This window comes from Pan paniscus, chromosome 2 (genome assembly GCF_029289425.2).
Source record: "Pan paniscus chromosome 2, NHGRI_mPanPan1-v2.0_pri, whole genome shotgun sequence".
In the NCBI taxonomy this organism is placed as follows: Eukaryota; Metazoa; Chordata; class Mammalia; order Primates; family Hominidae; genus Pan; species Pan paniscus.
Window position 1 is genome coordinate 182,046,082 of NC_085926.1, and position 23,360 is coordinate 182,069,441.

Genomic DNA, 23,360 nt, shown 5'->3' on the forward strand with positions numbered 1-23,360 from the left:
AGTTTTGCTAAACCTAGAGAGCTTCAAATTGCAAGCAAGGAGGCCGCGAGGCCTGACGGGATTTGTAGTCGGCGCTAGACGCCGGCGCGCACGCGCAGCCGGGGCCGGGGCGGGGCGGCGGCACTGCGGTGAAAGCCGAGGCAGCGGGCAGACGAGCAGGGGGCGGGCGGACATCTTGGGATCCGGAGAGTGGCCGGGCCGGCAGAGCAGGGGGCCGCGGACACCAGGTGAGCCGGGGATCTGGCCTTATGGCGTGGGGGAGGACGCTGCGGGTCGTCTGCCTCGCCGCGCAGCTTTGTCCTGCCCTGCACTGAGCTGGCGGAAAGCTGCCCACACCCGGGAGTGGCTTCAGCCTTCGGACCCGGGAGCTAGCTGACGGTGGGGCGGGGGCGCCCGGGGCGCGATTGCAGGGCTGGCGGGGAGCGGTGCCCTCCACCTGACCCGCCTGGCGCCTCCCATGAGAGGGATACCGCCTGGAATCCTCCCAGAGCAGGAACGCTGCGCAGCGCCCCCTCCCTAGGATCGTGCCAACCCCTTACCCCTCCGCGCAAGGACAATTTCCCCGTCTCGTAGGACAGTGACACCCCCTTGTGCCGCCGCCTTGCACCGTGACAGGTCTCACGCCATGCGGCACCCCCTCCTCTTAGTTCAGTGGCACCCCGCGGCTCTTCTTCCTTAGACCTGTGACAGCCCCCGCACCCCCATGGCACCATCTTTTCCCACAATGTCCTCCCCAAGGCGAAAAGCCCACCACCCTCTCATTACTCTGCACCTGAACCCCAAGCAGGCTCTGTCTCCCCAGCTTTCCCTTATTCACCACTGTCAGTTCCCCCGGCCGGTTTTTCCTTCTTAAAGCCTTGACCTTTTCCATACTGGAAACCCTTACCTTTAGGTGCACTCCACCAGCCCAGTTTGCTGCTGTGGGCTCACCTGAGGACGCTGCCTGGCTTTCACTGAAGGTCTTTCCCCTTAACTAAATGTTCCATTCTTGCCCAAGGCCCCCCTCTGGTTCTCGGGTGCCCTTCGCTACCTATCACTCGATACCTGTGGACTTGGTTCTTTGCCCCAGGCTCTACCTCCATTTTGCATCTCCTCTCCCAGCCTGTTTGGGACTGAGGGATGGGATGAGTCCACCACCTTGAGAGACCGCTCACCCCTCTGGAAGACCTTGACAGCCACAGGAAAAGGCTTTATTTTCCAGTTTAGAAAAGTCCTCTAAAGTACTCCCTGTGAAATTAATACCAGGGCTAATCCAGGAAATCTAAAACCAAATTAATGCCTTTTCTCAAACAGTCTAAATTAATTTGACCCAAATAATTTGGATAATTCAGGCATCCTGACATCCCTGCTTCTTGCTTATAGGCACCCAGGCCAGAAATGAGTTACTTCATGGGCCTGGAATCACGATTTCAGATGGAAGGATTTCTTAATTTTATGAGCCTGCACCACCCCCACCCCCCAGTCCTTATTTTTATTGCATTCCAGAGCTTTTTGAAAGGGGGGTGGTAATCAGAAATAACTGTAATAAGCAGCTTGGGTGATGGAAGTGTAGTCTGCCAGCCCTAGGACCTTCCTCCTGTGCCCTTTGCCTGCTTATTCCACTGCCTGGAAGAGGTTAAGCCACACTCCCGGGTCCACATTAGGGCCTAAGGGCTCCCTTCTCTTCTCCTTATACCCTTTCCTGGAATGTTTGAATTCTGTGAATTAGAGTGCCGGAAGTTCAGGCCCTGCGACCTTCTCTGAAGGGTAGTGGAGCCCAAGAGACTGGATGCTGTAAAGGTTATGCCTGGGGGCCCCAGGCCTGAACCAACTGGAGTAATTCCTACCGCCATTCCTGCAGCCGCAGGCAGGCAGGCAGGCAAGCCTTAGTGAGTCACTGGCGGGAGCCCGAGAGTCTGCACAGGAGGGGGCCGAAAAGGATCATTCCTGAGCTCAGTGCTGGGGAGAGGGGGCGGGGGTTACTGATGCTCAGCCCCAGGAAAGGGAGGGTCAAAATGGCCTTAGAATCCTGGGCCTAATCTCTCTCTGTTTCTTTCTCCCATCTAGTGTGGAATAAACAGGAACTGGAGCCTGGCTGAGGGGAGGGGCATGTCTGGGAGGGCTGCAGGGTCACTTGCTAAAGGGTTGAGTCAGGAAAAAAGCTCCAGTGACCTGCACAGCTCCACAGGGGATGTTGGCAGCGATTCTGAGGTCTTCTTTTACCCTGCCCCCGCCTGTCCTAGGTCTGTTCTCAGAGCGATGGGCTGCGGAGACTGATCTGCCGCCATGATTGGAGGCTTATTCATCTATAATCACAAGGGGGAGGTGCTCATCTCCCGAGTCTACCGAGATGACATCGGGTGAGTCCCCTGGCGGAGCCAGCTGTGCCCCACCACTCCAGCCCCCCAGCCCCAGCATGCAGGATTAGGTCTTTTCCCACCATTGGCTTGACTTGGGCCACCCTGACCCCTGGCTGCACCCTGGAAGCTCAGCTAGTGTAGCCTGGCTCCCATTAGGTCTGGTGGTATTGGCCCGGCAGCCAGCCTGCCAGCCCCTAGGTGGGACCTGTGGAATGGCATGGTCCCACAGCTTTAGGAACTCCTTCCCTTCCTGCATCCTGTTTCTCTAGTTACAGTGCCTTTGCCCAGGCTGGTGAATTCCTTCTTTGAGGAGGAGAAGGAGAACTGTCTCCAGTGGGTGGGGTTAGTGGCCACGCTGGAGGCACTAATCAAGCCTTGCTCTCAGAAGCCCTTCCCATATCAAACGCCTTCACTGGATTCTGTCGAAAGCCCCTCCAAGCTGCCCAATCCTCTCCTGCTCCCTTTCTCAGGAGTCGTCAGGCTGCTGACTCAGCTGTCTTCAGTTCCTCTGGGCCATTCCCTGGGGAGAGGCTGGGAGGAAGCATGAGGCACTCTCTGGGTCACTGTGGGAGGGCAGGGAAGCCATGCTACCCTCTCAGTAGACCCAGAGCAGCTCCATATCCTGGGCCTTCACACAGAGCCACAGCCTGCCTTCTCATTCTGCGCCCTCTTGCACGCCCTTGTTCTTTGCGACTGAAGGGACCTATCCTAGCCTCCGAGGCGCTAAAGAGTAGGCTCCTCTGGTTCCTGCTGCCTGTTTTTCTTCCTCAGAGAGCTTGAGATAAAGTCACAGAATGGGCCTGTGGCAGTGCTCTTCATTTGGCTCCCTGGCTGATGGGCTGGCTTGGCCCTTGCGGGCGTTTGTCCATTGGCTGGTGGTGTGGCATGAGCTAGAGCTGCAGCTGTGGCAAGGCCTGGCCTGTCTGAACCTGGCTGGCTACACCCCCCACCCCGGACCCCCTCCTGCCTTGGATGGACTGGGCAAGCCAAGGCCAGGTCACACGCCGCCTTGCCTGTCTTGTCTGCTTCTGCCTCACGGTGTGTGCTGCCCTCCCGGTGTGTTGTGTGTCTAACCCTCTCTCTTGTTGCTGTCACTCTCCTCTTCTTGCTGGCGTCATTTCTCTCATCCCATCTCATTGGCTGCCGTAGCAATAGGTAAGCGGCCTCTCAAGCTGCTGCCCAGGTACAGGTGGGTGGGGGCCTGCCCCCATCGTTTTCCTGCATCCTTTTTCATTCCCTCAACTTGCTCTGGAGTTGGATCCTGGGCAAGAATGGGTAGCACAATTCCATGGCCCCTTGGTACTTCTCCCTCCTTTGTGACTTCTGAAGCTATGCTGGCTTTGTCTAACATCTGGAGGAGTCGGCCCTCCCCACTGGTGGGATCACTAGCGGGAGGACTGAAGAAGCAGTGTCTCTTTCTGTCCTGGACCTGGGAGCTTACAGGGAAGCTAGATAAAGCTGGGAAATTAGGGCCAGCCCTGGGAGTAAGGAATATCTGTCTCTAAACCTGATGAACCTCACTTTATTAAGGTTACATCAGCCTTAATAGTTGACTTCCCTATTTCTTGTGGCCTTTAGACACTAGCCCAGCTCAGGCGCTCTTCCCATGCCTCCACAGGGAGTCATAAGAAGGGAACCACTCCAGTGGTTTAGGCATTGGCTTTCTTTAGAGTGTGTGTGTCAGACTTCTGCAGAAAGGAGGGTGGGGCTGTTAGCAGCTGTGGTTGATCCTTATGGGGTAAGGTTCGCCTGGGTGCTGAGTAGGCCCTATGCACTCTTTTCCCTCAGGAGGAACGCAGTGGATGCCTTTCGGGTCAATGTTATCCATGCCCGGCAGCAGGTGCGCAGCCCCGTCACCAACATTGCTCGCACCAGCTTCTTCCACGTTAAGCGGTCCAACATTTGGCTGGCAGCAGTCACCAAGCAGAATGTCAACGCTGCCATGGTCTTCGAATTCCTCTATAAGATGTGTGACGTGATGGCTGCCTACTTTGGCAAGATCAGCGAGGAAAACATCAAGAACAATTTTGTGCTCATATATGAGCTGCTGGATGGTGAGGCTGGCGGGCTGGCACGGCAGCGGGCGTAGGGTGGGAAAAAACCAGGCTGGGCCTGGCCTGAAGGTGGGTGTAGGTCCGAGGCTCTGGTACACTCTGAACTTTCTTTCCTGAGTATCTGGTCTCTTGGGCTAGGATCTCTATGCCCCTCAGAAGGCCAGTTCACATCCAGACCTAAAGGCTGGTCTGAAGTAGAACACAGAAATAGGCCAGCAGGTGATCTTCCAAGGGGCTAGGAACCTGACTCAGGTTTGGTGGCTGAACCTCCTGTATTCATCCTCTTTCCTTTGTGGCTTGGACCTTAGTTCACTAACTGTCCACCCAGTTTTCCATCTCAGCAGCTGCTTCAGAGCCTGGGGGAGAGTGAGATATTACAAGCCTCTTGGGGTGCACTGTTATCTCTGTTCCTCTGTAGAGTGTGATCTAAGAGAAGGTGAATACTTCCACCTTCCCAATGTCTATTTTCTGGAGAAAACGGCTCAAAGCTTCTTGACTTGCCACCCACTGGCCATGTGACTCTTCTATTGATTTCTTTTTTTTTTTTTTTTTTTTTTTGAGACAGGGTCTTGCTCTTGTCACCTACGCTGAGTGCAGTGGTGCAATTGCAGCTTACTGAAGCCTCGACCTCCTAGGCTCAAGCAATCCTCCAGCCTTAGCCTCCTGAGTAGCTGGGACCATAGGCACATGCCACCATGCTTGGCTCATTTTTACTATTTTTTGTAGAGCTGGGTCTCGCTATGTTGCCCAGGCTGGTCTTGAACTCCTGGGCTCAAGTGATTCTCCCACCTTGGCCTCCCGAAGTGTTGGGATTACAGGCATGAGCCACTGCACCTGGCCTTAATTTCTCTATTTGAAAAAAATCAAACATTTGAATTGTTTTCCTGTAAAGCACAAATCACAGAATAAATGCTACAAAGCTAGAAGACTTTGTTGCGGATGATCCCACATGGGCTTTGGGAGCTGTGCCGGTCAGATGTGTAGGCCCAAGTAGGGGCTGGAATGAAGAAGCTCTGTCCAGGGGCTGATGGTTCCCTTCTTTTTGCAGAGATTCTAGACTTTGGCTACCCACAGAATTCCGAGACAGGCGCGCTGAAAACCTTCATCACGCAGCAGGGCATCAAGAGTCAGGTACTTGAATTGTGCAGACTATAGTCAGGGTGGAGTCCAATCTCCCTTCATCTCAGCTGGCCCCTGAGCCTTGTCTGAGCTGACTCATGAGCCCTCCCATGACAGGAAGTGCTGGCCTGAGCCTCCTGCCATGATTGCAGGCCTATTTTGCTCTGTGTGGTCCTCCCACTGCAGGAGCAGCCAATTCAGCATCTCTATTACCAGGAATACAGCTCAAGCAGTTTCCTTTTGCACTGAGGGGTGGGGGAGGAGGCCTGGTCTTGAGGCCTGGTGTTCCTCAGGAGGAGCGAGCTTGGGCCCTCTCCTCTAGGATCCAAGCCTCATAGCTTTCTCCTCCTTTTCTGCCTCCCTTGCTGCTTCATGTGGGCACCTCGTTGGCCCTGCGGCCTCCAGCATCAGGTAAGCTCTTCCCTCAGCTTCCACCCTTGCAGCTTTGCTTTGTTTCTCCAGGCCCTGCCCTTTGGGGCTTATAGGGCAAAATGGATTACAGGTGGGGACTAGAAGGGGAATGAGGGTGGAGTGGGGATAGAGACAGGATGATTAAAGGGACAGAGGAGTGAGGCCATTGCTGTTTGTTTCTGCCCTCATGTAGACAAAAGAAGAGCAGTCACAGATCACCAGCCAGGTGACTGGGCAGATTGGCTGGCGGCGAGAGGGTATCAAGTATCGCCGGAATGAGCTCTTCCTGGATGTGCTGGAGAGTGTGAACCTGCTCATGTCCCCACAAGGTGAGGCCCCTCTCACGACAAAGTTGGAGGGGGCCCAGGGCAGGATCCTGGGCCTGCCTGCCTGACTCCGCTGCTCCCCATTTATCTGTTCCATCACCAGGGCAGGTGCTGAGTGCCCATGTGTCGGGCCGGGTGGTGATGAAGAGCTACCTGAGTGGCATGCCTGAATGCAAGTTTGGGATGAATGACAAGATTGTTATTGAAAAGCAGGGCAAAGGCACAGCTGATGAAACAAGCAAGAGGTGCCTGAGGCAGGAGAGCTGGTGGGAGAGGGTGTCCCTTGGAGGGCTCAGTGGGGTCTAGTGAACCACAAGTTTCTTCTGGATTTCATTCCCACTGTAATTGCAAACTCTGTTCCTGACGGTAAGCCTGGCTGTTCGCTCTTGACATTAGTGCTACGAGAGATGAGGGGATCGTCCTCAGAGAGCAAGCCCCTTTGTTTGGTCCCTAGGACCAAGGCCTTTTCTGTACATACTGACAGCCTCTGCCCAGTGTGCCTGAAACACCCAGGTCCCTAGCAGAAGGAGCCCCAAGAGATGAGCTTGCAAGGCTTCCCTCTCATCCCAAGCTCTGGGGCAGACCTCCGAGTCACAGAGCTGCATTCTAGCAGCTTTTCATAGTCTCTGGTGCCAGCCTGGGGTGGAGTGGTCTCCCAGCATGACAGCTGTCATTCTCCTGTACCAATGAGACCTCTTCTGCCCCTGCTTGCAGCGGGAAGCAATCAATTGCCATTGATGACTGCACCTTCCACCAGTGTGTGCGACTCAGCAAGTTTGACTCTGAACGCAGCATCAGCTTTATCCCGCCAGATGGAGAGTTTGAGCTTATGAGGTGCCATTGGGGTGTGAGGAGGCAGCTAGTGCTGCTGGCAGATTGGGGAGACGAAGTGGGTCAGCTCTTTGGTAACCTTGCTTCCCATCCCTTAAGGTATCGCACAACCAAGGACATCATCCTTCCCTTCCGGGTGATCCCGCTAGTGCGAGAAGTGGGACGCACCAAACTGGAGGTCAAGGTGGTCATCAAGTCCAACTTTAAACCCTCACTGCTGGCTCAGAAGATTGAGGTGAGGACAGGGGGCTCAGGGAGGAGGAAGAACTTGTCCCTAGGAATAAAGGTAGCTGATGTCACAGCTTGACAGAGCTCCCTGACAGGTGTGTCACTTCTAGGTGAGGATCCCAACCCCACTGAACACAAGCGGGGTGCAGGTGATCTGCATGAAGGGGAAGGCCAAGTACAAGGCCAGCGAGAATGCCATCGTGTGGAAGTGAGTCTTTCCTTCATTAGGCCACAGCAGGGCTCAAGATCCCAGTATACCCTCTTGTTTTCAGCTTTGATCCTTCTGAATGAGGGGCAGGGGAGCGTGCCTGTTTGCTTTTCTAGGAGCCTCTGCTTGTACTGTCAGTCTTTATACCTCCATGTGAGTATGTACACGCCTGCATTTGGGTTCATGCACGTGCTTATTTTTTAAGATGCTTTGGCATTTCCCTTTGTAATGTATACATTACAAAGGGAATACATTGCCTTTGTAATGTATCTGTGAAGCAGACAAAGCAAACGATAGCATGCCAAGTGTCTAGGCAGAAACTGCATCCTGTTGTTCTAAAGAAGTAGACCCAAGTTTCCACAGCAAGTGATTAGCAGGGTCCTGACCACTTCTCCTTGTTCTGGCACCTCCTGCAAGCTCCTGGGCTCTCTCCTTGCTTGAAATGGGCAACTGCCCTTGAAACTCCTCCAAGCCCCAATGGGCTGCCCATTGTCCCTGTGTTCCCAGGATCAAGCGCATGGCAGGCATGAAGGAATCACAGATCAGCGCAGAGATTGAGCTTCTGCCTACCAACGACAAGAAGAAATGGGCTCGACCCCCCATTTCCATGAACTTTGAGGTATGGCAGAGGAGGGGCCTAGAGTCATGCCAGGGTATGCTGGAAGACCTCTTAGAGATCATTCCGATTAACCGCTGCACCTTAGAGGTGAGGAAACTGAGGCCTAGAAAGAAGAACTGGCTTTAATTCATAGATCCATTCTTCCCCTTTCAAGCCTCTTAGTAGAAATTACTATTTGTAATGAGGCAAATCTTTTACTTCTCTCGGCTTGTCCTAACACAGTTCTTTCAAAAAACTTAGATTGTTTAAATGCCAGGTAAGACACAAAGTTTACTTACAGACAGGATAATGGGCTGACTTTGCTTTGCGCATGTTAGACATAATTTTCTCCACCTTATTTTTAAGTTCATAATATTGAGCAGGATAAGTATGTTCTAAAGCAGTTCTTTGGTTGCTGTCTCCTGCTGATTAAAGGAACTGATTCAAGGTGTCACAGGTAGGGCTTTCTTCTTTAGTCACCTCTTAGGTCCCACGCCGCCCCAGCTTCTTTCAGGACCCCAGCCATTCAAACACCTGTAGTAGAGATGAAGTAGGGCAGGGCAACGGGACTTCCCAGAGGAGAGCGGCTGTAAGAGGAAGGCCACATTTCTAACTAGCTCTCCTTGCCCAGGTGCCATTCGCGCCCTCTGGCCTCAAGGTGCGCTACTTGAAGGTGTTTGAACCGAAGCTGAACTACAGCGACCATGATGTCATCAAATGGGTGCGCTACATTGGCCGCAGTGGCATTTATGAAACTCGCTGCTAGCTGCCACTAGGCAGCTAGCCCACCTCCCCAGCCACCCTCCTCCACAGGTCCAGGTGCCGCTCCCTCCCCCACCACACATCAGTGTCTCCTCCCTCCTGCTTTGCTGCCTTCCCTTTGCACCAGCCCCTGAGTCTAGGTCTGGGCCAAGCACATTGCAAGTGGGACCGGTGGAGCAGCCCCTGGGCTCCCTGGGCAGGGGAGTTCTGAGGCTCCTGCTCTCCCATCCACCTGTCTGTCCTGGCCTAATGCCAGGCTCTGAGTTCTGTGACCAAAGCCAGGTGGGTTCCCTTTCCTTCCCACCCCTGTGGCCACAGCTCTGGAGTGGGAGGGTTGGTTGCCCCTCACCTCAGAGCTCCCCCAAAGGCCAGTAATGGATCCCCGGCCTCAGTCCCTACTCTGCTTTGGTATAGTGTGAGCTTCATTTTGTACACGTGTGACTTCGTCCAGTTACAAACCCAATAAACTCTGTAGAGTGGAGTTGCTGGCTTAGTGTTGATGTGGGAGCTACATGGGGAGGGAACTGGTGTTGCTCTCTGCGCAGTTTTCTGTACTGAATACTCTAAAGGCTCTTTCCTTGTCTTGTCCCAGTTAGGCCCCTCCTGGGCCATCCAAGCCCTTATCCTTGTAGGTTCTGGGCCCAGGTTTCCTGGCTCCTCTTAGAAAGCCTCAAGGGCAAGCAGCCGCAGCGGGCCCCAGTACCCTGGGGATAGATTCTTTCCCTAGCTCCTTTTTATTCCCCCTGGTCCTCGGACTCCTAGGCTCAAGAGATCTTACCTGCCTCAGCCTCTGGAGTAGCTGGGATCACAAGCACGCACCACCACAGCACCCAGCTCTTTCTCTAATTCTTAGGCAGATGTTTTCTAATTAGATTAAGCATAGATTAAGTGTGAAGTTTACATTTGGTCTTGTAGCCATCCTAAGAAATTGACCTTTTAATTCCATCATTTACCCAAGCTTCCCAAATCTTGCTGACTGGGTGGTAGGAGGAAAGATTTGCAAGGAGAATAATATAATGGACTGGGCACGGTGGCTCACACTGTAATCCCAGCACTTTTGGAGGCCGAGGCGGGTGGATCACCCGAGGTCCGGAATTCGAGACCAGCCTGACCAACATGGGGAAACCTCGTCTCTACTAAAATTACAAAATTAGCCGGGCGTGGTGGTGCATGCCGGTAATCCCAGCTATTCGGGGGCTGAGGCAGGAGAATCGCTTGAACCCAGGAGGTGGAGGCTGCGGTGAGCCAAGATCACGCCATTGTACTCCAGCCTGGGCAACAAGAGCGAAACTCCTTCTCCAATTAAAAAAAAAAAAAAAGAATATAATGAATCTTCATGTCTCATCACCCAGCTTCAACTATGATCAATGCGTGGCCAGTTCCTTAATATCACATCCAGTCTGTGTTCACTTAACCAGGTGTCTTATCAAATTTTTCCAGATAAGGTCCATTGTGGTTGGTTAATGCTTCTCAAATTTTAAAAATTGATGTTTCCCTTCAGGTCTTGCAATTTTGTCGAAGAAACCAGAGTTCTGTAGTTTACCCCATCAGAATTTGCCTGTTGTCCCCATGAAGTCACTTAAAATATTCCTCTTTACCTGTATTTCCTGTAAAATGGTTCAATATCGGGATTGATTCCTCATGATGGCAATGTTTAATCCAAAGGGATGAATGGGTAATAATGTAATTTTCGGTGCCACTTTTAGAGACCAATTGGAGGAATATTCACGTTAAATATAAAGCAGTAGCATCATTTTGGAGGAAATTCCTAACTTCCCGAGGGAATCGGTGAAAGGAAATAGCCTTTTATTGGCATTTATTGAGTGCAGAGAAGTCTGCTCAGGGTGTAGGTAGGGAATAATTTATACAGGCCACGTTGTCCTGGTTTTCTTGCCCTTTGGCGGTGGATTTGGTCGTGCCCTGGGGTGGTGGAAGAACTGAATGGGCTTAATTCACAAAGGTCGGCTGAATTATACAGTGAAAAGGCGGTCGCGGCGGGGAGGCGGGTGGCGCTGGCCACCAGGCTGAGGAGCCCGTAGGGTCTGGGGACCCGCGAAAGCAAAGCACTGAGCAGGGGGCTTCTGAGAGTCAGGGACCGGGGTGAGTCAGCAAAGCTCTGGGCAGGCTCCAAAATGGGCCTGACTGGGTACGCACCAGCAGCAGACGCGCCTCCAGGGAGCGCATAAAACCTGGCAAAGCCAAAGTGCTTTATCAGCCGCCTGCCTCTTGGGAGGCTCCCACCCGCCAGACCACGGGTGCCTCGCGGCCCCGATAAACCTTGAGCTCCCAGCCCTTGCCCCACCCCTCGCTCCCGGAACTCCACCTCCCAGAAGGCAGCGAGAACCGCACATGTGGCTAATCTTTCAGCGGAAAAGATGTCGCGCACGCGCAGAGAGCGCGGCTCCGGCGCAGACTCGGCGCCTCTCCTCAAGGCCCCGCTCGCCCCGCCCACCGGGCTCCACGCACTCCGCTCCTTTCCTGCGTCACCGCTACACATGCGCCTTGCAAGGAAGGGCGAGATTTCGGGGGCAGGGCGGGGGGCGGGCCTAGGCCGGGGTCTCACAGCGACTGCGCGGACGGGTTCCTGAGTGGAACATGGCGACTTGCGCCGAAATCCTGCGGAGCGAGTTCCCCGAAATTGACGGACAAGTCTTCGACTACGTGACCGGTAAGCAGAACTGAATCGGCCGGCTGGGGAGACCGAAGTGGAGGCCAGGGAAAAGTCTAAGCGAGCGTCGTGCCTGGGACTGTTGCCAGGCCTCTCCTCTGCATGACCTCTTGTCCCGGGGGCTGGTTGGGTCTGGAGCCTGGACTGGGGCCTCTGTCTGGGGACTGAAACTGCTTGTGTGTCCACCCTACCCGATACCTTCCTCGTTCTACCACGCCCTGCCCAGGCGTCTTGCACAGCGGCAGCGCGGACTTCGAGTCTGTGGATGACCTGGTGGAAGCTGTAGGGGAACTATTGCAAGAGGTGTCCGGGGACAGCAAGGATGACGCGGGCATCAGGGCCGTGTGCCAGCGCATGTACAACACTCTGCGTCTGTATGTGCCAGGGAGTAGGAGTTGATGGGGGCGAAGGGACGGCGAACGGTCCGGAGACAAGAGGTGGGGGAAGAAGATCTGATGGCCATAGAGCTTTTCCCTCAACTCCTAACTGTGCGCTTTCTATCCCTACCCACATAGGGCTGAGCCACAAAGCCAGGGAAATAGCCAGGTGCTACTGGACGCCCCTATCCAGTTGTCAAAGATAACGGAGAACTACGGTGAGAGTGAGGGGAGGTTGAACTAACTGCCCCCCTGTGCTTTTCTCCGCCCCCAACCATCTGCTGCCTGCAGCTTAGGGCTCCTACGTCTTTTCCACAGGACAAGGTTGTAGGAGCTAGTTGATGTCTTTACCGAGGGCAGAAAAGCCCATGATGGGGGTGGGGAGGAGGTTGGAGGGTTCTCCCTCCAGGCTCTTGGGTAGGGTAGGAGGCATAAGAGCGTGGAGCTGGACAGACGTGCTTTCACCCCCAGTTTTGCAACTTGCTAACCAGCTGCATGATCTTGTAAGAGTTGGTTATCTGTCCCCAGCCTCGTCTATGCCTCTGTATCCTTCTACGTGAGTTTTGTTTTGTTTTGTTTTGTTTTTAGTGCAGGGAAGATAATAGCCATCTATCTGCAGTATTATAAGGTTTTGTAGAAAACGTCTGTGTCTGTGCCTGGTTCATATTAGTCACTCAAAATGTTAGTTTCCCTTCCCTCAGGGAGAAGGTGACTGCTTTTCTTATCGCTTACAGACTGTGGAACCAAACTTCCAGGACTGCTAAAGAGGGAACAGTCCTCGGTGAGGAGGAGGAAGCAAGGGAGGGGACTGTCTGTGATGGGGTTGGGAGTTGACTGTCTAATTGGAGTATCTTTTGGGGGGATTTCTGACTATGTCTTTTCCTGAGCCTTTGAGTCTGTTCATCATGGGTAAGTTAAGAGGGTTTACTCGAGATGTTCTCTCTTGGGGTTCCTTTCTGAGCCTACACCCGAGAGTGAAGTCGATGTGTTTGGACCCTTAGACAGTGAATGCAAAGAAGTTAGAGAAGGCCGAGGCTCGACTTAAGGCAAAGCAGGAGAAGCGCTCAGAGAAGGACACGCTCAAGACCAGCAACCCTCTGTGAGTGGGGGAAGCATGGCTCAGAAGAGAGCAGAGCAGCTTTTGCCTGGACAGAAGGTGGTGGGGAGCACTAAGAGCTGTCCATTTCTCCCTTTAAAGAGTCTTAGAAGAGGCATCAGCCAGCCAGGCAGGCAGCAGAAAGGAGAGTCGGTTGGAATCATCTGGCAAGAACAAATCCTATGATGTGCGAATTGAGAACTTTGACGTGTCTTTTGGCGATAGGTGAGGGAATAGTGGTGGCAGGGGTTGACTTTCTTTTTCTAATTAGAGGACAATTTGGAGAGGTGAAACGGGGCTATAAACAATGTTAGGTTTGTCGTTAAACTTGCTGTGCACCTATTTCTAGAGCATCTTTGGTCTCCTTTCTCCACTCCTGCAGAGTACTGCTGGCTGGAGCGGATGTGAACCTGGCATGGGGCCGCCGTTACGGGCTGGTGGGGCGGAATGGGTTGGGGAAGACAACGTTACTGAAGATGCTGGCCACCCGGAGTCTGCGGGTTCCAGCCCACATTTCCCTGCTGCACGTTGAGCAAGAGGTTGCTGGAGATGACACTCCTGCCCTGCAGAGTGTGCTGGAGAGTGACAGTGTGCGAGAGGATTTGCTACGGAGGGAGCGGGAGCTCAGTGCCCAGATTGCTGCTGGCAGGTGAGGACTCCCGGCTAGGGAGTAACTAGCAGCCGCTGTCGCTTACAGAGCGCCTGCCATCCTGGAACAATCCATAATTTGCATGTACATCCTAGTAATCAGCAGAGCTTAGAACTTGGCACTCTGGGACTCAGAAGCCCTTGTTCTTTCCACAGTGCCCATTGCCCTTTCTTGTTCTTTCCACAGTGCCCATTTCCATAGTGCCCAAGGTAATGAGCACTGTGCAAACCCTTCCTGTATTCTCTTCCTCTTCCAGCCACAAGGTAGCCAATGGCCTTTCCAACGGTATAGGGTGCAGGACATCCTCCTAGACTGCCCCCGCTTAGGCCAATTGCTGTTTCTCCTCCCTCCAGGGCGGAGGGCTCTGAAGCTGCAGAGCTGGCAGAAATCTATGCCAAACTGGAGGAGATTGAGGCTGACAAGGCACCTGCCAGGTATTTAAAGCTCCCCCTCCCTCCTTCAGATTTCCTTTCCCTTCTGTGGACTGTTCCACCTGAGTTCTTCGATTTCTTCTCTACTAGGGCATCAGTCATTCTCGCTGGGCTTGGCTTTACCCCTAAAATGCAGCAGCAGCCCACCCGGTGAGTGACCCTTGCCATTCTTGGCTTTGAACCCTGTTGTCTCAGCCCCTTCCTGCCCTGATGAACACCCACCCATAATGTGACTCCATCATTCTTTAGGGAGTTCTCAGGTGGCTGGAGGATGAGGCTGGCCCTGGCCCGGGCCCTCTTTGCTAGGTGAGTCTTCTGGGCCAGTGTATGAAGCCCTATGGAAGATTGGTCTTAGCTCTTGGGAGGTGGCATGAGTTGCTGACCTAAAACCTCAGGCCATGTATTCTTTTTCATAGGCCAGATCTTCTGCTGTTAGATGGTGAGTTTGAAATGGGGCACCCTGACTTTAGGATGGGCAGGGGTGGTAGCATCCAAGTTCCTAGTTCTCCAGCCCTTCAATCCCAAGTGTGTGCTCCCCTGCTTCTCCAGAACCTACAAACATGCTGGATGTCAGGGCCATCCTGTGGCTGGAGAATTACCTGCAGGTGAGTGCCTGTGGGTGCTGGAGTGTGTTGGGGAAAGGCGGCCTCCAAGATACCTGGGGGCCTGAGAACTGACTGCCCTCCCAAACTGGGCCTGCTGTCCTGTGACCCCTCAGACGTGGCCCTCCACCATCCTAGTCGTCTCCCACGACCGCAACTTCTTGAATGCCATCGCCACAGACATCATCCACCTGCACAGCCAGCGGCTAGATGGTTACCGGGGAGACTTTGAGACCTTCATCAAGAGTAAGCAGGAGCGGCTGCTCAACCAGCAGCGTGAATATGAGGCGCAGCAGCAGTATCGCCAGCACATCCAGGTGTGGGGCCTGGCAGGGCTGGGGGTCCCATCCCAGGGGTTCCAGAGTGGGGGATAGTGGGAGAATTTGACCAATGCCTACACTCCTCCACCTGCAGGTTTTCATTGACCGGTTTCGCTACAATGCCAACAGGGCCTCTCAAGTGCAGAGTAAACTCAAGATGCTGGAGAAGCTGTGAGTACAGCATCCTTGGCCAGGGCCTGACTCCTGTTCTCTTCTCTCCTTCCGCATTTGCAGGCCACCCTTGCCCTACCATTCTAGGTCTCTCCTTCGCTAGAAGCCAACTGTGACTTCCTCCTCTGCTGGGAAGCAGAGTATTCCACACTGTTCTTGGAGGGCTAATCTTGACTAGCACATGGCAACCACTAATTTACTTTCTGTTTCTGCTTCTATGTATCTGCTTATTCTGGGCATTTCATATAAATGGAATCATACAATATGACCTTTGTGCCTGGCGTCTTTTACCTGGCGTCATGTGTGAGGCTCGTCCATGTTGTAGCGTGCGTCAGAGCTTCATTTCTTTTCGTGGCTGGATAATATTCTGTTGTGTGGATATACAGCATTTTGTTTATTGAGTCATGAGGGGCCATTTGGGTTGTTTCCATTTTGGTTATTATGAATAATGTTGCTGTGAACATTGGTGTACAAATTTTTGTGTGGACATATGTTTTCAGCTTGCTTGGGTGTGTACCTAGGCGCAGAATTGCTGGGTTACCTGGTAATTCCAAATTAATGTTTTGAGGAACTGTCAAACTGTTTTCTAAAGCAACAACATCATTTTACATTCCTACCAACAAGGGATGAGAGTTCCAATTTCTCCATGTCTTTGGCAGCACTGTTATTGACTTTTTTTTTTTAGTTTTAGCCATCCTAGTGGCTGTGAAGTGATAGCTCATTGTGGTTTTGATTTGCATTTCCTTAATAACTAATGATAATATGCATTGGGAGTTTAATTTTGAAGTACCCTTTCTATAAGTGCTGGCAGGAAGCTTAAAATCATAAAGCTTAGATGTTTGCGACGTGGAAACATATCACAATATAGTAACTGGGGATAAAAAGTCACAAAAAGCCTAATTCTATTTTTTAGCATACAGTAAATGAGAAGAATGGACTCTAATGATACCTGAGTGGTAGGAGTACAAGCCCTTTCTAAGTTTTCTCTGAACATATATTACTGGTGCAGGAAGTTATTTTTTTAAGTAATAAATCTAGTCTACCTCATCTCTTCTCCCAGGCCTGAGCTGAAGCCTGTGGACAAGGAATCAGAGGTCGTAATGAAGTAAGTGCTGGGCCAGTGGGGCTGGTGGGGAATTGCTTGCTTCCAGCTGCCCCCACATCCTCACCCCTACCTCCTGCAGGTTCCCTGATGGGTTTGAGAAGTTCTCGCCGCCAATTCTGCAGCTAGATGAGGTGGATTTCTACTACGATCCAAAGCACGTCATCTTCAGTCGCCTCTCTGTGTCTGCTGATCTCGAGTCTCGCATCTGTGTGGTAAGGCTGCTGTTTCTCTGTGCTGTGAGCTGGGACTCTCCTGTCTAAGTGTGTGGTGTGGATTGGCCCAGATCCTCAGGCTGTAAAGGGATGAGGTCTATGGAACAGGAGTGAGGGCCCGGGCTAAGGATTTTGCAGGACTTACACTAGCCCTGTCCTCTGGCCGCACAGCGCTGCTCTTCAGGGAGGAAGAGCCTGGTGTATAGTGTTTTAAAAATACTTAAAGCAGTGCTTTACCTTATTGGTCTCGGTTCTGAGTTTTCTAAACCTGGAGACATTTAGGAGAGAGCATGGGCTTCAGGGTCAGACTTCGGATCTTGACTATGCTATTTCCTAGCTTGGTTACCAAGCAGCTTCCTAACTCTTAAGATGGCGCTGACATCTACCTCACTTGGTTCTTGGGAAAAGTAAGTCCCCAGCACTTAGCAAATACTCAAGTATTGCTCACCTTAGTATATGCATTTTTCTGTAGAGTTCTTTTTTTTTTTTTTTTTTTTTGGAGACAGAGTCCTGCCCTGTTGCCCCGGCTGGAGTGCAATGGCACAATCTTGGCTCACTGCAGCTTTTGCCTCCCGGGTTCAAACAGTTCTCCCTCAGCCCCACAAGTAGCTGAGATTACAGGCACCCGCCACCATGCCCAGCTAATTTTTTGTATTTTTAGTAGAGATGGGGTTTTACCATATTGGCCAGGCTGGTCTCAAACTCCTGACCTCAAATGATCTGCCTGCCTCAGCCTCCCAAAGTGCTGGGAATACAGGCGTGAGCCACCGTGCCCGGCTAGAGTCCTTAAAAATATTTTTTTGGTTGTTGAAGGAGTCATCGGGACTGGGGACTGCCTGGGACCCCTTCTAATTTCCTTCTCCTCTGTGTTACACACAGCGGTGCTCTTTTTATTGATACATAATTGTACATATTTATGGGGTACAGATGATACTTCCATGCATGTATACAATGTGTAATGATCAAATCAGGGTAATTAGCATATTCATCATAAACATTTATCACTTTATGTTGGGAACATTCAGAATCTTCTAGCTTTTTGAAAATGTACAGTCTATCATTGTGAACTGTAGCGTCCCTGCAGTGCTGTAGAACCCTAGAACTTATTCCTCCATTCCTCCTATCTAGCTGCAATTTTGTTTCAGTTAACCAACCTCTCCCGAACCCCTCTCTCAATTCCCCTCCTCCCCGCTTATCCTTCCCAGCCTCTAGTAACCACAACTCTGCTCTCTACTTCTATGTGCTCAACACTTTTTAGTGCCCACATATGAATGAGAACATACCGTATTTATTTTTCTGGCACACACTGTATGACATTTTCATGTTTCTTAAGGTTGGAGAGAATGGGGCTGGGAAGTCTACCATGCTGAAGCTGCTTTTGGGGGACCTGGCACCTGTTCGGGGCATCAGACACGCTCACAGGTCAGGCCCACCCGCACCCCTGCCCCCATGAGCACATTTGCAGGCACCCATGCTGCCTGCGCTCCTTCGTGGCCATTGCCTTTGTCTGCTTTTCCACCTCGGCTTCTGCCTGCAGGAATCTGAAGATTGGCTATTTCAGCCAGCACCATGTGGAGCAGCTGGACCTAAACGTCAGTGCTGTGGAACTGCTGGCACGCAAGTTTCCTGGTGAGTTAGGGATTTGAGTGGGGGGAAGAGTTTGAGTAGGGAAGAGGGCTGAGGCTGACCCCAGCAGCTAGGCCTGCCTTGGGGTGCGTGCAGAGCAGCCCCGCCAAGCCTAGATGGAAGGACATGGGGACTTGGAGGTGTGGCTGGAGGGCACAGGGAGGGTGTTGGGCCAAGAAGCCACCTGATCTGGGGAGTCCTTTTCCAGGGCGGCCTGAGGAGGAGTACCGTCACCAGCTGGGTCGGTATGGCATCTCCGGAGAACTGGCCATGCGTCCTGTTGCCAGCTTGTCTGGGGGCCAGAAGAGCCGAGTGGCCTTTGCTCAGATGACTATGCCCTGGTGAGGCCTCATTTTCCAGAGCTCTTCCCCTCCCATTTCCCCTTCTTGCCCAGTAGAAAACTGTATCAGAAGGCTTTATTTTCTCTCACCACACCCCTTCACTGCCCACCTTCCTGGTTTTGCCTTCCAGCCCCAACTTCTACATTCTGGATGAACCCACAAACCACCTGGACATGGAGACCATTGAGGCTCTGGGCCGTGCCCTCAACAATTTCAGGGTGAGTGTGCCTTCACCCTGACCACTCCTCCCAGGCCTCAGTGCCTCTTGTGTCCCCCTGAGCACCTCCTGCTCTCCTGTCTTTCAGGGTGGTGTGATTCTGGTGTCCCACGATGAGCGCTTTATCAGGCTGGTGTGCCGGGAGTTGTGGGTGTGCGAAGGAGGCGGCGTCACCCGTGTGGAAGGAGGATTTGACCAGTACCGCGCCCTCCTCCAGGAACAGTTCCGCCGCGAGGGCTTCCTCTAGGGCCATCAGGCTGAGGACTCGCCCAGGACATGGACTGGTCTCTCAGACCCCTGGGCCACCACATAGGCCACCACTCCAGGCCGTGGACTTCCCCCAACTTGGGGACAGCCTTATTCCCAAATGTCTCTATCCTTTTGACTGGAGCATCTTCTGCACAACCTTGGGAGCCCATCCAAGGGTTGGTGAGGACTGGTCTCCCGGGGGCGGGGGTCTGGGGGGTACCCTCTGGGGTTATAGATTCCCCCACTGCCCCAGCTCTGACTGGACCCCAAGTGGCTGCTATGTAAATTAAATCTCTCCCCGCGTCTCCTTTGCCTCATGTCTGCTGCTCCCTGGGCAGTGGTTGCCTCCTACTGAGGGCTGTGGACTCTCGGATTGGCGTTTTCCTGTGGCACTTGTATCCCTCACGTGTAGGAAGCAATAGCAGCACCAGCCTTGCCTCTAGAAGAGACATTGTCAAGCTACTGGGGCATGGAGGTCATCTGCCTGCCTGACCTTGGGGTGGGCTGAGCCAGTGGAATGAAGGGCAGTGTATTGGCATCATTGCGGTGCTGTTAGCCCTAGCCTGGGCTCAGCCTCAGCTGAAGGGGTCTTGGGTTCTGTCGTCACAGCCCCCACTGATGGGCAGTTGAACTGATTGTGTAACCTGGCCTCACACGTGGCCAGCTGCTTTCTCCAGTCGTATCTAGCTCCGGCTTGCCCTGCTTCTCTGCTCTCTAGACTCAGCACTGAAGAGAAACCATCATTGTCCTCACTTTGCTTGGGTGATTGCATGTTCTTTATATTTCCTCTAACCATATAGGAGGGGCCTGGGAAATAGGGAATTTAGGACAGGGTCTAACAGGAAGGCATAGAACACTTTGTTTTCAAATGAAGCAATCTTTAAGAGGGGAGAGATGTTGAACACAGGTAGTATCGTTTATAAATATTATTTCTTGAGGAGTTAGCTGTTATATGTCATTGTTATGCAGAGGACGTTAAAATAGAGACATTTGAGCTGAGCACAGTGGTACACACCTGTAGTCCCAGCTGTTGGGGAGGCCAAGGTGGGAGGATTGCTTGAGCCCAGGGGTTTGCGGCCAGCCTGGGAAACTTAGCAAGACCACTTCTCTCAAAAGAAAAAAATAAAACAGACATATTGCGTTGCTCTCAGTGACAACAAAGTCAGCAGAAAGAACTTGCCGCCTTCATGCAGATTGTAGTCAAAAAGCTCAACCAGGCCAGGAGCAGTGGCTCACGCCTGTAATCCCAGCACTTTAGGAGGCCAAGGTGGGCAGGTCACCTGAGGTCAGGAGTTCAAGACCAGCCAGGCCAACATAGGGAGGCCCCGTCTCTACTAAAAATACAAAAATTAGCCAGGTGTGGTGGCACATGCCTGTAGTCCCAGCTACTCGAGAGGCTGAGGCAGGAGAATAGCTTGAACCTGGGAGGCGGAAGTTGCAGTAAGCTGAGATCGTGCCATTGCACTCAGCCTGGGCGACAAGAGCGAGACTCCTTCTCAAGAAAAAAAAAAAAAGCTTGACCAAAGAATCTTAACTCTGAGCTGCTGAGGGTAGCATGGTATGGGTCGCTGGGGAGAGAGCCCTGTTTCGGGGGTTAAAGAAGATAAAGACAGCAAGGCTCTGTGGACTGGTGAAGCTGGCAGAAGGACCACTAATGTGCCTGCCTCCTTGGCATCCTTCCTCCCATGTCTGTGGCCATGGGCACCCTTAGCTCAGCACTCCAGAGAGCTTGCTCACAGCCCTCATAATTCTCTTCCAACTTCAGACCTGCAGGTGGGTGTATCAGGGAGCCATCCGTTATAGGATCATGCCTGCCTACTTGCCAGGCTTCCAGCCTCTGAGCCCCTCACCAGTAGTGAACCCTAGAGGAGTTCTCTCAACTCCTTAGAGTCCTTGGGAATGCATCTGGAGGGTTCTGTGATGCCAAATCTGCTTTTGTGCTTCAAGAGCACTGGAGTTGGAGTCGAATATCAAATCTCAGCTCTGTTGCTGGTAGCAGAAATAACCACAGCTGGTAGCAGAAGGTAGCCACAGCAAATTCCTCAACCTTTCTGAGCACCTTCTTGGTTTCTTTATAGGATTGTTATGAGGATTTGCTGACAAGAACAATGTATCAGCACTCAAAAAAGTGACTCTTGTGTGACCATCTGATTTGAAGGACTATCATATGGGAAAAGAAGTGATATTTCAATCAGTGACTCCAGAGATAGATCAGTTTGGGCTCAAAGGAAAGAAAGTGACTAGCTCAGGCTGTCTTCTGAGAGTTCCCAGTCAGTGGGACTGTTCGGCCCTGCCAGGCTGTGGAGAAGGGCCCTCCCTGAGGTAGGAGGCAGCACTAGATGGGCCTCCGGGGTGGCTTCCAATTTTATGATTCCATGAAAGTCGTGTGAGCAGCCTGCATGTATGGCAATACAGGCCGGTGCTGCAGGACTTCAGAGAGGCGGGATCAAGGAACTGGAGCCCCTGAGAAAGGCCTAGCTTTTGGAGGTGAGAGGGGAGTCAGCAGAAGATAGTTGGTTTGAAGGATGGAAAACGTGGTGTCAGCCAGCTCCATTTTGGAAAGCACAGGACAGAGAAGGGAGAGAGAGGAACCTGGCGTGGAAGAGTGGGAGGTCACTCCTGCTCACTCTGGACTGCGCATCACGGCAGCCTCCTCTTCACTCGCAAACCCCACTTAGCTGGGGGGCTGTCTTTCCACAGCTGCTGACTCTGGAGCTGCTCTGCTGACATTAGGCCTCAGTCCACAGATTCTTCACTGAAATCCTGGGCTCCCTGTTTCTCCTGGCCAGACCACACTCACCAACACCTTCGTGGGCAACCTGGCTGGTCCCCAGTAGGGCCTGGACTCCCTCAATTCCAGCCCCTCCAACCAGGCTTCATTGCACTTTGTGCTAACCCCAGCGAGCTGCATGAGATCGCAGTTCCCACTTGGCCTTGACATTCTTGAAGGCCAGACTGTGGCTTAGTCATCTCTGCATCTGCTGTGCCTGTCACAGGTTGGGTTCCTTGGGAAGCGGCTTGGAGAGGCCAACATGCAGGGCATTTATTGTGGTTGCTCCTGGGATCAACACCCAGGAAAGCAGGCCCAGGAGACAGACTGGAGCAGAGGGAGAGGTTGAGCAGCAATGCAAGCCCAGTGTGCGCCTCCGCCAGCTTAGCCCGGCAGAGTTGTTCTAAGTCAGGGCAGGTGGTCAGGCTTCCATTCTGCTCAAGTGCTCAGCCTTTGGGTGCCAGCTGCCACCAGGAGCATGGCCTTGGGAGAGGACTTTTTTTGTTTGTTTTTTGAGACGGAGTCTCACTCTGTCACCCAGAGTGGAGTGCAGTGGCGCGATCTCAGTTCACTGCAACCTCTGTCTCCCAGGTTCAAGAGATTCTCCCACCTCAACCTCCTGAGTAGCTGGGATTACAGGCGCCTGCCACCACGCCTGGCTAATTTTTGTATTTTTAGTAGAGACAGAGTTTCACCATGTTGGCCAGGCAGGTCTCAAACTCCTGACCTCAGGTGATCTGCCCGCCTTGGCCTCCCAAAGTGCTGGGATTACAGGTGTCAGCCACCGCGCCCAACCTTAAAAGAGCCTTTTTCTTTTGAGACAGGATCTGACTCTGTGGCTCTGGCTGGAGTGTGGTGGCAAAATTCTAGCTCACTGCAGCCTCAGACTCTCCAGTAGCTGGGACCACAGGCACGCACCATCACGCCCTGCTAATTTTGAAATTTTTTTGTAGAGACAGGTTCTCGCTATGTTGCCTAGGCTGGTCTTGAAATCCTAGCCTCGAGTGATCCGCTTGCCTTGGCCTCCCATGGTGCTGGAAATACCAGTGTGAGCCACCATGCTCGGCCAGGGACTTTTTTTTGTTTTGTTTTAACTTCCCCTTGTTTCAAGACAATGCTAAGGAACTTTAAAATTGTAGCAGTTCATATTTGCTGGGCTCTTACTGTGTAGTGGCAGGGTTGTAATTGCGCTACCTATATTAACTCAGTCAATCCTTACAACAGCCCTATATGACTGGCATAATTATACCCTTGTTTTGTGCATGAGGAAATACAGGGAATTGACATACTGGATGGCAGGGCTGGGACTCAAGGACAGTCTGACTCTGGAGCACAGCTCTTTTTTTTTTCTTTTTTTCTTTTTTCTGTGTGTGTGTGTGTGTGTGTGTAGGAGAGAGAGACAGAGTCTCGCTGTTGCCTAGGCTGGAGGTGCAGTAGCTCAATCTTGGCTCACTGCAACCTCCACCTCCCAGGTTCAAGGGATTCTCCTGCCTCACCCTCCCCAGTAGTTGGGATTACAGGCGTGTGCCACCACCCCCAGCTGACTTTTTGTGTGCGTGTGTGTATGTTTTTTTTTTTTTTTTTTTGAGACGGAGTCTCGCTTTGTTGCCCAGGCTGGAGTGCAGTGGCGCAATCTCTGCTCACTGCAAG

General features: G+C 52.5%; 2 protein-coding genes across 3 annotated transcripts; both read left to right on the forward strand.

Moving 5' to 3' along the window:
- The first annotated feature begins 5 nt into the window (after window positions 1–5).
- Window positions 6–9,357, forward strand: AP2M1 (adaptor related protein complex 2 subunit mu 1). The gene is made up of 11 exons (XM_003806591.5): window positions 6–227; window positions 2,223–2,339; window positions 4,128–4,393; window positions 5,442–5,524; window positions 6,117–6,252; window positions 6,353–6,494; window positions 6,964–7,083; window positions 7,180–7,315; window positions 7,419–7,516; window positions 8,024–8,135; window positions 8,746–9,357. The coding sequence occupies exons 2-11, from the start codon at window positions 2,266–2,268 to the stop codon at window positions 8,878–8,880; spliced, it is 1,302 nt and encodes a 433-aa protein (XP_003806639.1). The 5' UTR covers window positions 6–227; window positions 2,223–2,265; the 3' UTR covers window positions 8,881–9,357.
- Window positions 9,358–11,372: 2,015 nt separating this feature from the next.
- ABCF3 (ATP binding cassette subfamily F member 3) lies at window positions 11,373–19,245 on the forward strand. Of its 2 annotated transcripts, XM_003806576.4 has the most exons (21): window positions 11,373–11,544; window positions 11,771–11,918; window positions 12,060–12,139; window positions 12,656–12,702; window positions 12,923–13,020; window positions 13,120–13,242; window positions 13,400–13,666; window positions 14,020–14,100; window positions 14,188–14,247; window positions 14,347–14,403; window positions 14,514–14,536; window positions 14,647–14,702; window positions 14,816–15,016; window positions 15,114–15,190; window positions 16,251–16,295; window positions 16,375–16,507; window positions 17,841–17,929; window positions 18,045–18,136; window positions 18,342–18,474; window positions 18,605–18,692; window positions 18,780–19,245. In XM_003806576.4, the coding sequence occupies exons 1-21, from the start codon at window positions 11,472–11,474 to the stop codon at window positions 18,936–18,938; spliced, it is 2,130 nt and encodes a 709-aa protein (XP_003806624.1). In that variant the 5' UTR covers window positions 11,373–11,471; the 3' UTR covers window positions 18,939–19,245. The 2 variants fall into 2 exon arrangements, with proteins under 2 accessions (XP_003806624.1, XP_034813702.1); XM_034957811.3 differs by lacking the exons at window positions 11,373–11,544; window positions 11,771–11,918; window positions 12,060–12,139; ... (1 more) ...; window positions 12,923–13,020; window positions 13,120–13,242 and adding an exon at window positions 13,923–13,929 and having other exon boundaries at window positions 13,422–13,666.
- Window positions 19,246–23,360: the final 4,115 nt, after the last annotated feature.

What these genes read in the sequence shown, in the direction of transcription:
- ABCF3 (XM_003806576.4), top strand. Translation starts at nt 11,472, where the DNA reads ATGGCGACTTGCGCCGAAATCCTGCGGAGCGAGTTCCCCGAAATTGAC. An exon ending in ATGCAGCAGCAGCCCACCCG is followed by an intron (nt 14,248 to 14,346) that starts GTGAGTGACCCT and finishes ATCATTCTTTAG; the next exon opens with GGAGTTCTCAGGTGGCTGGA. An exon ending in AGATCTTCTGCTGTTAGATG is followed by an intron (nt 14,537 to 14,646) that starts GTGAGTTTGAAA and finishes CTGCTTCTCCAG; the next exon opens with AACCTACAAACATGCTGGAT.
- AP2M1 (XM_003806591.5), top strand. Translation starts at nt 2,266, where the DNA reads ATGATTGGAGGCTTATTCATCTATAATCACAAGGGGGAGGTGCTCATC. An exon ending in GTCTACCGAGATGACATCGG is followed by an intron (nt 2,340 to 4,127) that starts GTGAGTCCCCTG and finishes CTTTTCCCTCAG; the next exon opens with GAGGAACGCAGTGGATGCCT. An exon ending in GCTGATGAAACAAGCAAGAG is followed by an intron (nt 6,495 to 6,963) that starts GTGCCTGAGGCA and finishes CCCTGCTTGCAG; the next exon opens with CGGGAAGCAATCAATTGCCA.